Source organism: Oncorhynchus gorbuscha, unplaced genomic scaffold (genome assembly GCF_021184085.1).
Source record: "Oncorhynchus gorbuscha isolate QuinsamMale2020 ecotype Even-year unplaced genomic scaffold, OgorEven_v1.0 Un_scaffold_601, whole genome shotgun sequence".
In the NCBI taxonomy this organism is placed as follows: Eukaryota; Metazoa; Chordata; class Actinopteri; order Salmoniformes; family Salmonidae; genus Oncorhynchus; species Oncorhynchus gorbuscha.
The window spans coordinates 299202-312642 of NW_025745438.1; the positions used below are offsets into that span (position 1 = coordinate 299202).

General features: G+C 47.6%; 1 protein-coding gene across 1 annotated transcript in view; it reads right to left on the reverse strand.

Moving 5' to 3' along the window:
• LOC124019015 overlaps positions 1–13441 on the reverse strand; it is a 94245-nt gene that overhangs the window by 5944 nt on the left and 74860 nt on the right. Inside the window, exons 5-10 of the mRNA XM_046334358.1 lie at positions 11925–12011; positions 10498–10619; positions 8629–8778; positions 2245–6001; positions 1554–1718; positions 1089–1299 (exon numbers count right to left, since the gene is read on the reverse strand). Coding sequence (XP_046190314.1) covers positions 1089–1299; positions 1554–1718; positions 2245–6001; positions 8629–8778; positions 10498–10619; positions 11925–12011 — 4492 coding nt within the window. The remainder of the gene's footprint in view (positions 1–1088; positions 1300–1553; positions 1719–2244; positions 6002–8628; positions 8779–10497; positions 10620–11924; positions 12012–13441) is intronic.

The window sequence follows — 13441 nt, forward strand, 5'->3', positions numbered from 1 at the left end:
CTTGGTCTCTAACTGTTCTTGTATCCCTCAGGATCCATTCTTAATCCTCTTGGTCTCTAACTGTTCTTGTATCCCTCAGGGATCCATTCTTAATCCTCTTGGTCTCTAACTGTTCTTGTATCCCTCAGGGATCCATTCTTAATCCTCTTGGTCTCTAACTGTTCTTGTATCCCTCAGGATCCATTCTTAACACTCTTGGTCTCTAACTGTTCTTGTATCCCTCAGGATCCATTCTTAATCCTCTTGGTCTCTAACTGTTCTTGTATCCCTCAGGATCCATTCTTAATCCTCTTGGTCTCTAACTGTTCTTGTATCCCTCAGGATCCATTCTTAACACTCTTGGTCTCTTACTGTTCTTGTATCCCTCAGGATCCATTCTTAATCCTCTTGGTCTCTAACTGTTCTTGTATCCCTCAGGATCCATTCTTACCTCTTGGACTGTTCTTGTATTGGATCCATTCTTAATCCTCTTGGTTCTTGTATCCCTCAGGGATCCATTCTTAATCCTCTTGGTCTCTAACTGTTCTTGTATCCCTCAGGGATCCATTCTTAATCCTCTTGGTCTCTAACTGTTCTTGTATCCCTCAGGATCCATTCTTAACACTCTTGGTCTCTAACTGTTCTTGTATGATCCATTCTTAATCCTCTTGGTCTCTAACTGTTCTTGTATCCCTCAGGGATCCATTCTTAATCCTCTTGGTCTCTAACTGTTCTTGTATCCCTCAGGATCCATTCTTAATCCTCTTGGTCTCTAACTGTTCTTGTATCCCTCAGGGATCCATTCTTAATCCTCTTGGTCTCTAACTGTTCTTGTATTGTATCTCTAACCTCTTGTAGGGATCCATTCTTAATCCTCTTGGTCTGTTCTTGTATCCCTCAGGGTAACACTCTTGGTCTCTAACTGTTCCCTCAGGGATCCATTCTTAATCCTCTTGGTCTCACTCTTGGTCTCTTACTGTTCTTGTATCCCTCAGGGATCCATTCTTAACACTCTTGGTCTCTAACTGTTCTTGTATCCCTCAGGGATCCATTCTTAATCCTCTTGGTCTCTAACTGTTCTTGTAACTGAAAGTATTTTTCATTCTTACCTTCTTCTGACATGTTGCCATCAGAGTCCTCTGAGGCGTGTGGTGCTCTGCCCGGGGGGTGGAGGTGGTGGCCCATGGTGGGCTGGTGGTGGTGAACCATGGTGGGGTGGGGATGGAGGTCCGGCTGGGGGTTCTCCCCGCCTGAGGCCTGGCCGCTGGACTCTGCTCCTGGGGGAAACGTGAAGTCAGCCAGCTCTCCTGTGGGGCTCTCCTGGAGGTGAAAGAGAAATCAGTCAGAAAGTCTCAAATACATCTACCAGTACAGAAAACAATAATTAAACTGGCCCAACTTTAAACACCACTTTTATGTTGTGTGACTGCTTATAAATGATTTGTGATGCATCTATGCAGTGGTTATAAAGACTATGGATTCTCTATAATGCGTGGTGCCTTTTTTAAAATCCAGAATGAAGTATTGCCATTAATTAACCATAGTGATGTCACTATGCTTGCAGAGTGACTGACCTGGTCGAACAGGAAGACGGTGACGTCATCAAAGAAGGACACGGCTTTCTTCTTCCTGTCCAGCTCGTCACAGAAGGACTGTGTGAGGAGCTTAGGCATCTTGAGGAGGCTGCGGAGGTTTCTGGCCCCACTACTATCGCTCACCACCACCGGCACCCCCATCACCTAGTCAAGTCAAGTGAGTCAGTCACAACACACTTCACATCAGTGTGTCTTAATCCTGGCCCTGGGAACCCAAAATGGAGCACATTGGAGTTTTTAACCCTAGCATTAACACACCTGATTCCACTATTCAGGATGAGTTGATTAGCTGAATTAACTGGGTTAGTACTTGGCCAGAAACACATAATGTTCCTCAGGTTTTTGGGAAACACTGCTTTACATGATTAAAGCTCCAATCTACAGTGGCGAAACGGCCACCTCCATTTCACAGGAGGCTGCTGAGGGGAGGCTCATAGTAATGTCTGAAACGGAGCAAATGGAATGGCATCAAACACATGGAATCATGTGTTTGATGTATTTGATACTATTCCACTTATTTCGCAGCAGCCATTACCACGAGCTAAAATGATAAGAAATGCGCCTGAGGTGACATGTGGCGCTGCTGCTCCTAGTGCGGATCTCAGGTTTAAGATATAATAACATCATGTAGGAAAATGGGGAACGTGAATATAACCAATATATAACCAACCTCCCCCTCACTGTCCTCCTCGCTCAGCTCCTCCTGCAGGTTGTAGCTCCGCAGCTCCTCCTCTGACTCACTGTCGTCTGACTCCTCCCCCTCGGTTAGAGGAGCTCGCCTCTCCACCTCCCGACACAGCTCCTGGAGTGAGGGGGAGCAGGAGAGGAGCGATGGAGATGAGGTGAGGAGGCCAACAGGACCGTTCTGGTGTCTGCTGTAGCCAGCCTTCTCCTCCTCCTCTTCGTTCTCCTCCTCTAACTCCTCATACTCCTCCTCTTCTCCTCCTCTCTCTCCATTCTCTCCATCCTCGTCGACCTGATTAAACTCTGGCATGTCCTCCTCAGTCGATCCCTGCTCTCCCTCACCGTCCTCCTCCTCTTTCAGCACCTCCTCTCTGTAGTCTATGGTAGAGTCGGAGCCCAGGGACTGGATGGGGGAGTAGTCATCCTCTGAGGCCCTGTGATGGTTCTCCTGGTCAGGGTGTCTGGCTGAAGCCTCCTGCACTGTGGAGGAACCCTCAGACACCATGGTGGAGCTGCACCCAGATGCCGGCTCCTCGCCGCTGTGCTCAGACTCCAGGCCTACAGCATCGTCAGGGGCGGACTCTTTGGCCAGACAGCCCCCCATCTGAGGGGGGAAGGGGGCCAGCATGGAGAGACGTGGGCCGGGGGCCGAGGAGGGAGAGGAACCTGTGGTAGTGTCAAACACCACTACTCCATTTGTGTTTGTGTTTGTGTTTCCTGTCAGGTCTGTCAGGTCACGGTAACCGTCCTCTCTCTCTGTCTGTGGTTGGAGTTCATCTCTCCTCGCCAACCGTATCCTCTGTTTCGAGGCTGTGTGCCCCACAAAGTCCTTCTTATCTCCTGGACTGGAGAAGAAGTTACTCCCTTCATCCTGGGGACTCCTCTCGTTCTCTGCGTCGTAGTCAGAGAAGTAGGCAGAGTCCACGAACAGATTCTTATCACTTAGTCCCTTTAGCTGCAGCTCAGTGCAGCCAGAGGAGGAAGAGGTACACAGAGTGACCCCAACCCCATCACCCAGGTCCACCTGCTGAAGGACCATCTGGTCCGACCTCGGCCCCAGGCTAACCCCACCACGGGCCAGGTGGCTCCCACCGAGGACTGGGTGTTGTTGCTGGTTTCCTTCGCAGTCCAATAGGAAGTCCCCATTCCCACCTCCCTCCTTTAGGATGAACTCTGGGCTTTCATTGTTCTCTGTGTCGTAGCCACTGTCCAGGGACTTGGGGAGGAGAGATGAGGAGGTGAAAGAAGAGGAGGTGAAAGAGGAGGAGAGGGAGGAGGAGGGATGGAGAAAGACGTCATCAAGGCTGAAGGCCTCACAGGGGCTGGCGTTGGTAACCGACAATGACAGCGACAGCATGTCCAGGGTGTCCACGGAGTCGGGGGTTCCCACCGGGTTCTGCAGGGAGCGTCCGTGGGGGTGGTGGGCGGGGCTTAGATCGTCTCCGACCTCGTCAGCATAGTCCAGGGAGTAGTCGGCCAAAATTCCAGAAGTGATATCTGTTATGTCATCGTCCTCATCGTCGTAGCTACAGTTGCTGATGTCCACTAGGCTGATGCTGGAATGACCGGCCATCTCCAGCCCACTGTCCAGCACTCTGCTAGCCTCAAACAAGGACCCGACCGGCTCCAGCAGTACCCCTACAGGGTGGGCCAACCCCATCCCCAGCCTCCTCTCCCCCACACCACCAGACATCACCTCCACTGGACCTCTGTCTTTACCATGTGAAGGTATCTCCCAGACATTACCCCCCTGCTTCTCTGTCAGGACTGCCTTAGTGCTGAGGCCTGTGCGAGTGTCAAGCTCCATGTATGTGGACGGAGATTGGATACAGCGTGGTTCTGGGATCATCTTGGGATGGGAGAATTGCCTCGCTCCTGTAATCAGAGATGGGTTTTTACTGTGTCCCTCTACAGACACCGTAGTTGTAGTTTTGGTGGTGGGGACGCCGTCCTTTACACCACCTTTGAGGTTAACACGCTTGACAGCAACAGAAGAGCTGGAGAGAGAGTCAACAGCAACACCTCTGAGATGATCTAGGGTAGAGTGGTCTGAGAGACACACAGGTTTATCTCTAGCTCCGTGACACAGGTGACTATATGTAGTAGCACTACTGCCCTCACTGGATCTGCTAGAGGAAGAACAGACAGCGCTCTCTCTTCCTGTGGCCTCCATATAGCTGAAGGCTCTGGAGCTGTGCTGCTGGCACATGTTGCTACTGTTACACGAGCCTGTTACAGTAGAGGAGTGTGTCGTGGTGTTGGTGTAATGGAGGTCCAGATAGCTGTCCTGTGATTGGCCCGTCTGCCTAAGGTCAAAAGTCATGCTGTTGTTATTGGCCGAGTGGTTGGAGGTCCAGTTGGTGGCTTCTCTCTCAGAGAAGAGATCACCATCGTCGATGTCCCCAGTGTCACTTTCTCCTCTCCTCCTGCCCCCCACCAAAAGTCCCCCGTCCCCTGTCTCCACGTCGATGCTAATATGGTTAGCCATTGATAGAGTCTTTCTGAGGGGACCCATCATGTCATAGTAGCCTTCACTAACCGTCCTCCTGGCTGTGGTGGTGAAGCCTTGGCTAGCCTCGAGGTAGGGGTCACAGTGTCCCAGACTAGGGCTACTCAGGCACCGGGAGTGGGAGGACCCCACCCCCAGAGGGGTTTCCAGCCTCCCCATTGGATGATGCAGGTTCAGCTGGGACATTATGGGCGTGTCCTCTGGTGATTGGCAACACGTCTCTCGAATGGGCGACTGTTCACAGTAGAAAGCCTGTCTCTGATTGGGTGAGAAGTACTGGTGGGATCGCCCCAGCTCCACGGGACTGGCTGTGCTGGCTGTCTGTCTCAGGAGAGGCTCCATGGTCAGGGACAAGGCCGGGCTATTGTCAGAGTCATGGGTACTGTGTTTACCCCCACTGCTGTCGCCTGCTGCTGCTGACCAGTAGGCACTGGGCTGGGACTGGGACTGGGGCTGTGGGGTTCTGCTCCCTGAGGAGAGGCTGCCATCCTCAGCCTCCAACCCAGGGCTGTAGTCAACCACACTATCATCCAGGTTGATATTACACTCCACCGGCTCCTCAATACGGATGTAGTACTCACTGCCGACCGAAGGGCTGTGAGCGCTCAACACCGGCACCACCCCTACCCCCGACCCTGACCCCGATCCGGAGTGGTCGGACTCGTAGTAGGATGGGGAGACCCCCAGAACAAGCCCTCCATCCACTCCGTCCCCTTTACAGCTGCCCGAGGTGGCGGTGTTCCCGACGGGGTAGTATACGTCCTGGTAGTGAGGGTTGCCCTGGCCCAGAGGCCCGCTGGTGGATGAGGAACAGTATGGCTGCTCGGCTCTCGCCTGCTCCCACTTGTACTCGAAGTTGAGCCCACCATAGCTGGTCTCTGTCACGGTCAGGATGTCGTCACCGCTGTCTGAGTGGAAGCTGTCGTGGGAGAAGTGTTCTAGGAGGGGGAAGGAGTTGCGGGAGGTGGAGGCCGGCTCCAACTCCACATCCCCAGAGATAGATGGTCGGGCTGGGGCAGGGACAGTAGTCTGGGCTAGTGGTGGAGGCGCTGGGGCGGTGTGGCTGTGGGTGGTGCTGCCAGTCAGGTTGGGTCTCAGGGAGTTCCAGCGCTGTTCAAAGTCCTCCTGGACTCCACTGGCCCCCTTGGCACACAGGTAGGTGAGGAGGAGGTGTACCTCCTCACTGTTGGGTCTCTGCTCTGGCTGCAGCCAGCAGAACTGCATCACTTCATACCTGGGGGGGGGACAGAGAGAGGGAGGGAGGTGGGGAGAGAGAGTGGGAGGGAGGGAGGAAGGGAGGAGGGGGGAGTGACAGAGAAGGAGGGAAGGAGGGAGAGAAAGAGGGAGAAAGGGAGGGCCAGAGGGAGACAGACAGAGGAAGGGAGCAACAGGCAAAGGGAGGGAGGCAGATAGAGACAGAGGGAGCGACAGCGGAGGGAGGGAGCAACAGACAGAGGGAGAGAGAGGGAGAGTGGGAGGGAGCGACAGAGAGAGAGGGGGAGAGAGAGAAAGAGGGGGAGGGAGCGACAGACAGACAGACAGACAGACAGACAGACGACGGACGGACGGAGGGACGGAGGGACGGACGGACGGACGGAGGGAGGGAGGGAGGGAGGGACAGACAGAGGGAGGGACAGACAGACAGAGGGGGAGGGGGAGGGAGGGGGAGGGAGGGAGGGAGGGAGGGAGGGAGGGAGGGAGGGAGGGAGGGAGGGAGGGAGGGAGGGAGGGAGGGAGGGAGGGAGGGAGGGAGAAGTGTTACTCTGTAATTCTGGAGGTTCATCAATAGTCCATTTATTATGAAAAATTGCTGTATCACACTGAAATGAGGCAGCTACCATGGAATTGATTTAGAAAACAGCAATATGATGAGGAAGTCCTTCGTCAGCTGTTTCTGGCCGCCAGTCTTACAATCTGACGAGAATATATACAAGCCAGGTACAGAAAGTGTGATTGGAAAGATTGGTCAGCATATAGGAAGGTATGTGTCTGTGTGTGTCAACGTTAAATACGCTGGTGGTTTTAAATGAGTAACATGCTTGATAAAAGGAACACTATTTGCCAGACATCCAGAGAAGGATGAATACATACAGTGGGGAGAACAAGTATTTGATACACTGATGATTTTGCAGGTTTTCCTACTTACAAAGCATGTAGAGGTCTGTAATTTTTATCATAGGTACACTTCAACTGTGAGAGACGGAATCTAAAACAAAAATCCAGAAAGTCACATTGTATGATTTTTAAGTAATTCATTTGCATTTTATTGCATGACATAAGTATTTGATTACCTACCAACCAGTATGAATTCCGGCTCTCACAGACCTGTTAATTTTTCTTTAAGTCCTCCTGTTCTCCACTCATTACCTGTATTAACTGCACCTGTTTGAACTCGTTACAACAACTGTTGGCACAATTATTAGAAAATGGAAGAAATTCAAGATGACGGTCAATCACCCTCAGTCTGGGGCTCCATGCAAGATCTCACCTCGTGGGCATCAATGATCATGAGGAAGGTGAGGGATAAGCCCAGAACTACACGACAGGACCTGGTCAATGACCTGAAGAGAGCTGGTACCACAGTCTCAAAGAAAACCATTAGTAACACACTACGCCGTCATGGATTAAAATCCTGCAGCGCACGCAAGGTCCCCCTGCTCAAGCCAGCGCATGTCCAGGCCCGTCTGAAGTTTGCCAATGACCATCTGGATGATCCAGAGGAGGAATGGGAGAAGGTCATGTGGTCTGATGAGACAAAAATAGGGCTTTTTGGTCTAAACTCCACTCGCTGTGTTTGGAGGAAGAAGAAGGATGAGTACAACCCCAAGAACACCATCCCAACCATGAAGCATGGAGGTGGAAACATCATTATTTGGGGATGCTTTTCTGCAAAGGGGACAAGACTACTGCACCGTATTGGGGGAAGGATGGATGGGGCCATGTATCGCGAGATCTTGGCCAACAACCTCCTTGCCTCAGTAAGAGCATTGAAGATGGGTCGTGGCTGGGTCTTCCAGCATGACAACGACCCGAAACACACAGCCAGGGCAACTAAGGAGTGGCTCCGTAAGAAGAATCTCAAGGTCCTGGAGTGGCATAGCCAGTCTCCAGACCTGAACCCAATAGAAAATCTTTGGAGGGAGCTGAAAGTCCGTATTGCCCAGCGACAGTCCCGAAACATGAAGGATCTGGAGAAGGTCTGTATGGAGGAGTGGGCCAAAATCCCTGCTGCAGTGTGTGCAAACCTGGTCAAGAACTACAGGAAACGTATGATCTCTGTTATTGCAAACAAAGTTTTCTGTACCAAATATTAAGTTCTGCTTTTCTGATGTATCAAATACTTATGTCATGCAATAAAATGCAAATTAATGACTTAAAAATCATACAATATGATTTTCTGGATTTTTGTTTTAGATTCCGTCTCTCACAGTTGAAGTGTACCTATGATAAAAAATTACAGACCTCTACATGCTTTGTAAGTATGAAAACCTGCAAAATCGGCAGTGTATCAAATACTTGTTCTCCCCACTGTAGGTGTTGTGTACTGTATGTGTGAGATGCCAGAAATATGTATTATATGGTGCTGACCAAATGAGAGACTCATAGCCATTTTAATAAGGTATTGATTACAACCCATGTCAGGAGAAGAAGACTAATGGTTGGTTTGTGCGCCAGTATAAAAGGCATTGATTGGTTGATATGAGGATAGGGAGTACTAATGATTGGTTACAGACCAAAGGATTGTTGTGTATCCTGTGTAGTCGCCCGTGTGCGCATTAGTGCATTTATGCATTTGTGTGTGAATGTGTGCATGCGCGTGTGTGTTTGTGTGTGTGTGTGTATCTGTGTGTGTGTACTCACCAGCGCTCAGCCAGGGGTACTTTGAGCCGGGGCCTGGTTAGTTTGAGCTGCTGTTCCTTCACAGCGTAAGTCAGGACCTGTCTGTCAGTGTAGTGTCTGTACGGCTGGTTCCCCAACTCAAACAACTCCCAGATAGTCACTCCCAGAGACCTAGAACAGAGACAAACCCATAACGTCTTCAGATAGTCACTCCCAGAGACCTAGAACAGAGACAAACCCATAACGTCTTCAGATAGTCACTCCCAGAGACCTAGAACAGAGACAAACCCATAACGTCTTCAGATAGTCACTCCCAGAGACCTAGAACAGAGACAAACCCATAACGTCTTCAGATAGTCACTCCCAGAGACCTAGAACAGAGACAAACCCAGGAAGTCTTCAGATAGTCACTCCCAGAGACCTAGAACAGAGACAAACCCATAACGTCTTCAGATAGTCACTCCCAGAGACCTAGAACAGAGACAAACCCATAACGTCTTCAGATAGTCACTCCCAGAGACCTAGAACAGAGACAAACCCAGGAAGAAACGTCTTCAGATAGTCACTCCCAGAGACCTAGAACAGAGACAAACCCATAACGTCTTCAGATAGTCACTCCCAGAGACCTAGAACAGAGAAAAAAAACCATAACGTCTTCAGATAGTCACTCCCAGAGACCTAGAACAGAGACAAACCCAGGAAGTCTTCAGATAGTCACTCCCAGAGACCTAGAACAGAGACAAACCTATGAAGTAACGTCTTCAGATAGTCACTCCCAGAGACCTAGAACAGAGACAAACCCAGGAAGTCTTCAGATAGTCACTCCCAGAGACCTAGAACAGAGACAAACCCATAACGTCTTCAGATAGTCACTCCCAGAGACCTAGAACAGAGACAAACCCAGGAAGTCTTCAGATAGTCACTCCCAGAGACCTAGAACAGAGACAAACCCATAACGTCTTCAGATAGTCACTCCCAGAGACCTAGAACAGAGACAAACCCATAACGTCTTCAGATAGTCACTCCCAGAGACCTAGAACAGAGACAAACCCATAACGTCTTCAGATAGTCACTCCCAGAGACCTAGAACAGAGACAAACCCATAACGTCTTCAGATAGTCACTCCCAGAGACCTAGAACAGAGACAAACCCAGGAAGTCTTCAGATAGTCACTCCCAGAGACCTAGAACAGAGACAAACCCAGGAAGTAACGTCTTCAAATGAGGAACTTCATAGGTGACCATGTGGCCTGACTAGGAAAAACTCTGGACACCAGACCCCAGGGTTTCTCTTAGGCAGGGAAAACACAGAGCTCTATTCAATAGAGGTTCGATTAGTTGTAGCAGGCTTTAATTAGCCTTTATTTAGTCTCAGTGTGTTTGTGTTGTCATGACAACTGCTCGTCACTCATTGTCATGTCACATCTGGATTGACAATGAGCTATCGAGTTGGAAAGAGCACAAACTGATCTGGGACCAGGCTAGGTTTGGTTGAAGAGTTGTATCAATAACACCATAAGTCAAATCTGGGATCAGGCTAGCTGTGGTTGAAGAGTTGTATCAATAACACCATAAGTCAAATCTGGGACCAGGCTAGCTGTGGTTGAAGAGCTGTATCAATAACACCATAAGTCAAATCTGGGATCAGGCTAGCTGTGGTTGAAGAGTTGTATCAATAACACCATAAGTCAAATCTGGGATCAGGCTAGCTGTGGTTGAAGAGTTGTATCAATAACACCATAAGTCAAATCTGGGATCAGGCTAGCTGTGGTTGAAGAGCTGTGTCGTTGACCTTAACAATAACACCATAGGGGCTGAGTCAACCATAGTGTATGGTGCTGACACCATTCATTCCTACACCCTTGAACCCCTGACCCCTCCCCCTGCTCACCAGACGTTGCTGTCCTTAGTCTGGTCCACCACTAGTAGGTTACCATGCACCTCGTCTATGAGCTCTGGGGCGATCCAACGCAGCGGCACCCAGATCTGGTCTGGAGTCACAAAGTAGTCATCCTACAGAGTAGAATAGAGCAGAATCATTAGATGGAAATACTACTTTATTGTCTGTCTGTTACAATGGAAACTATTCTTCTGTCCCACCCACTATTCAGTATGTAGAAATATACATCATACAATATAACCAAGACTGGTTAATTACTGTAGATTCACCAAGACTGGTTAATTACTGTAGATTCACCAAGACTGGTTAATTACTGTAGATTCACCAAGACTGGTTTATTACTGTAGATTCACCAAGACTGGTTTATTACTGTAGATTCACCAAGACTGGTTTATTACTGTAGATTCACCAAGACTGGTTAATTACTGTAGATTCACCAAGACTGGTTAATTACTGTAGATTCACCAAGACTGGTTAATTACTGTAGATTCACCAAGACTGGTTAATTACTGTAGATTCACCAAGACTGGTTAATTACTGTAGATTCACCAAGACTGGTTAATTACTGTAGATTCACCAAGACTGGTTAATTACTGTAGATTCACCAAGACTGGTTAATTACTGTAGATTCACCAAGACTGGTTAATTACTGTAGATTCACCAAGACTGGTTAATTACTGTAGATTCACCAAGACTGGTTAATTACTGTAGATTCACCAAGACTGGTTAATTACTGTAGATTCACCAAGACTGGTTAATTACTGTAGATTCACCAAGACTGGTTAATTACTGTAGATTCACCAAGACTGGTTTATTACTGTAGACTAACCAAGACTGGTTTATTACTGTAGATTCACCAAGACTGGTTTATTACTGTAGACTAACCAAGACTGGTTAATTACTGTAGATTCACCAAGACTGGTTAATTACTGTAGATTCACCAAGACTGGTTTATTACTGTAGACTCACCAAGACTGGTTTATTACTGTAGATTCACCAAGACTGGTTTATTACTGTAGACTAACCAAGACTGGTTAATTACTGTAGATTCACCAAGACTGGTTAATTACTGTAGATTCACCAAGACTGGTTTATTACTGTAGACTCACCAAGACTGGTTTATTACTGTAGATTCAACAAGACTGGTTTATTACTGTAGACTCACCAAGACTGGTTTATTACTGTAGACTCATCAAGACTGGTTTATTACTGTAGATTCACCAAGACTGGTTTATTACTGTAGATTCACCAAGACTGGTTTATTACTGTAGATTCACCAAGAACCGGTTTATTACTGTAGACTCATCAAGACTGGTTTATTACTGTAGATTCACCAAGACTGGTTTATTACTGTAGATTCACCAAGACTGGTTTATTACTGTAGATTCACCAAGACTGGTTTATTACTGTAGACTCACCTTGTATCTGCTGTGTGAGAGGCCATAGTCTCCTATCTTTACTGTCCTCTCTGAGGTCAGAAGGCAGTTCCTTAAGGCCAGGTCACTGTAAAGAGGAGAGGGAGGAACAGTTCATCACATTGTTACATTATAGCCATTTAGCAGACGCTGTTATCCAGAGAGACTTACAGCAGCATTTAGGGTTAAGTACCTTGCTCAAGGGCACATCGTCAGATTTTTCACCTAGTCTGCTCAGAGATTCAAACCAGCAACCTTTCAGTTACTGGCGCAACGCTCTTAACCGCTAGGCTACCTGCCACCCAGTCACTAGACCAGACTAAACCATATGTAATCCTCTGACTGCAGTAATATCGTATCACAATAAACCATTCAATCATTGTTATTGAATGTATTGTACCACAGGAAAACATGATGCTTCACAACATTTACCGCGCAATAGCATAAAGTACGGGTGTAATTCACTGGTATGACTGCACAAGTAGCTACGTGGATTTCTCATTTTTCTCTGTAGCTATTTCTGACTACTACACAGGCAGCGAGATTTTGTTGATCTTAACTCTACCTATCATCAGCTCCTCAGCACATGATTGGCTGCTACCATGGTAACAAGGAGAGAGGGGTTCCCCCCGGCAACAAAATCACTGATGCTGGAGTTGGTGAGAGTCACTCAGGCAGCACCAGGATGTTGTTACCGGGACAGACCAGCAGGCGGAGCCAGAGCAACACAGCTTCAGTCATATCCTTACATATTTCCATATTTTATTTGAACATTTATTTAAACAGGTAAGGTAATTAGGAACAGATTGTGATGTATATAATATCCTCAATATCATGTTAATTTGGAGACAGACCAGCTGCACAGTCCCAGTTGTATCTAGGGTGGGATGTGTCAGAGTGAGACCAGATCCTTCAACATCCTCCAGATCATACCGATTCAGTTCCCTCTATCGGTTTTATGTCCTTACAACATGTATGTTACCGTACATACAGTGTATATATCATTACTCTTCACTACAACATGTATGTTACCATACATACAGTGTATCTATCATTACTCTTCACTACAACATGTATGTTACCATACATACAGTGTATATATCATTACTCTTCACTACAACATGTATGTTACCATACATACAGTGTATATATCATTACTCTTCACTACAACATGTATGTTACCGTACATACAGTGTATATATCATTACTCTTCACTACAACATGTATGTTACCGTATACAGTGTATATATTACTCTTCACTACAACATGTATCATTACTCTTTACAACATGTATGTTACCATACATACAGTGTATATATCATTACTCTTCCTCACTACAACATGTATCATTACTCTTCACTACCATACATACAGTGTATATATCATTACTCTTCACTACAACATGTATGTTACCATACATACAGTGTTACCATACATACATATATCATTACTCTTCACTACAACATGTATGTTACCATACATACAGTGTATATATCATTACTCTTCACTACAACATGTAT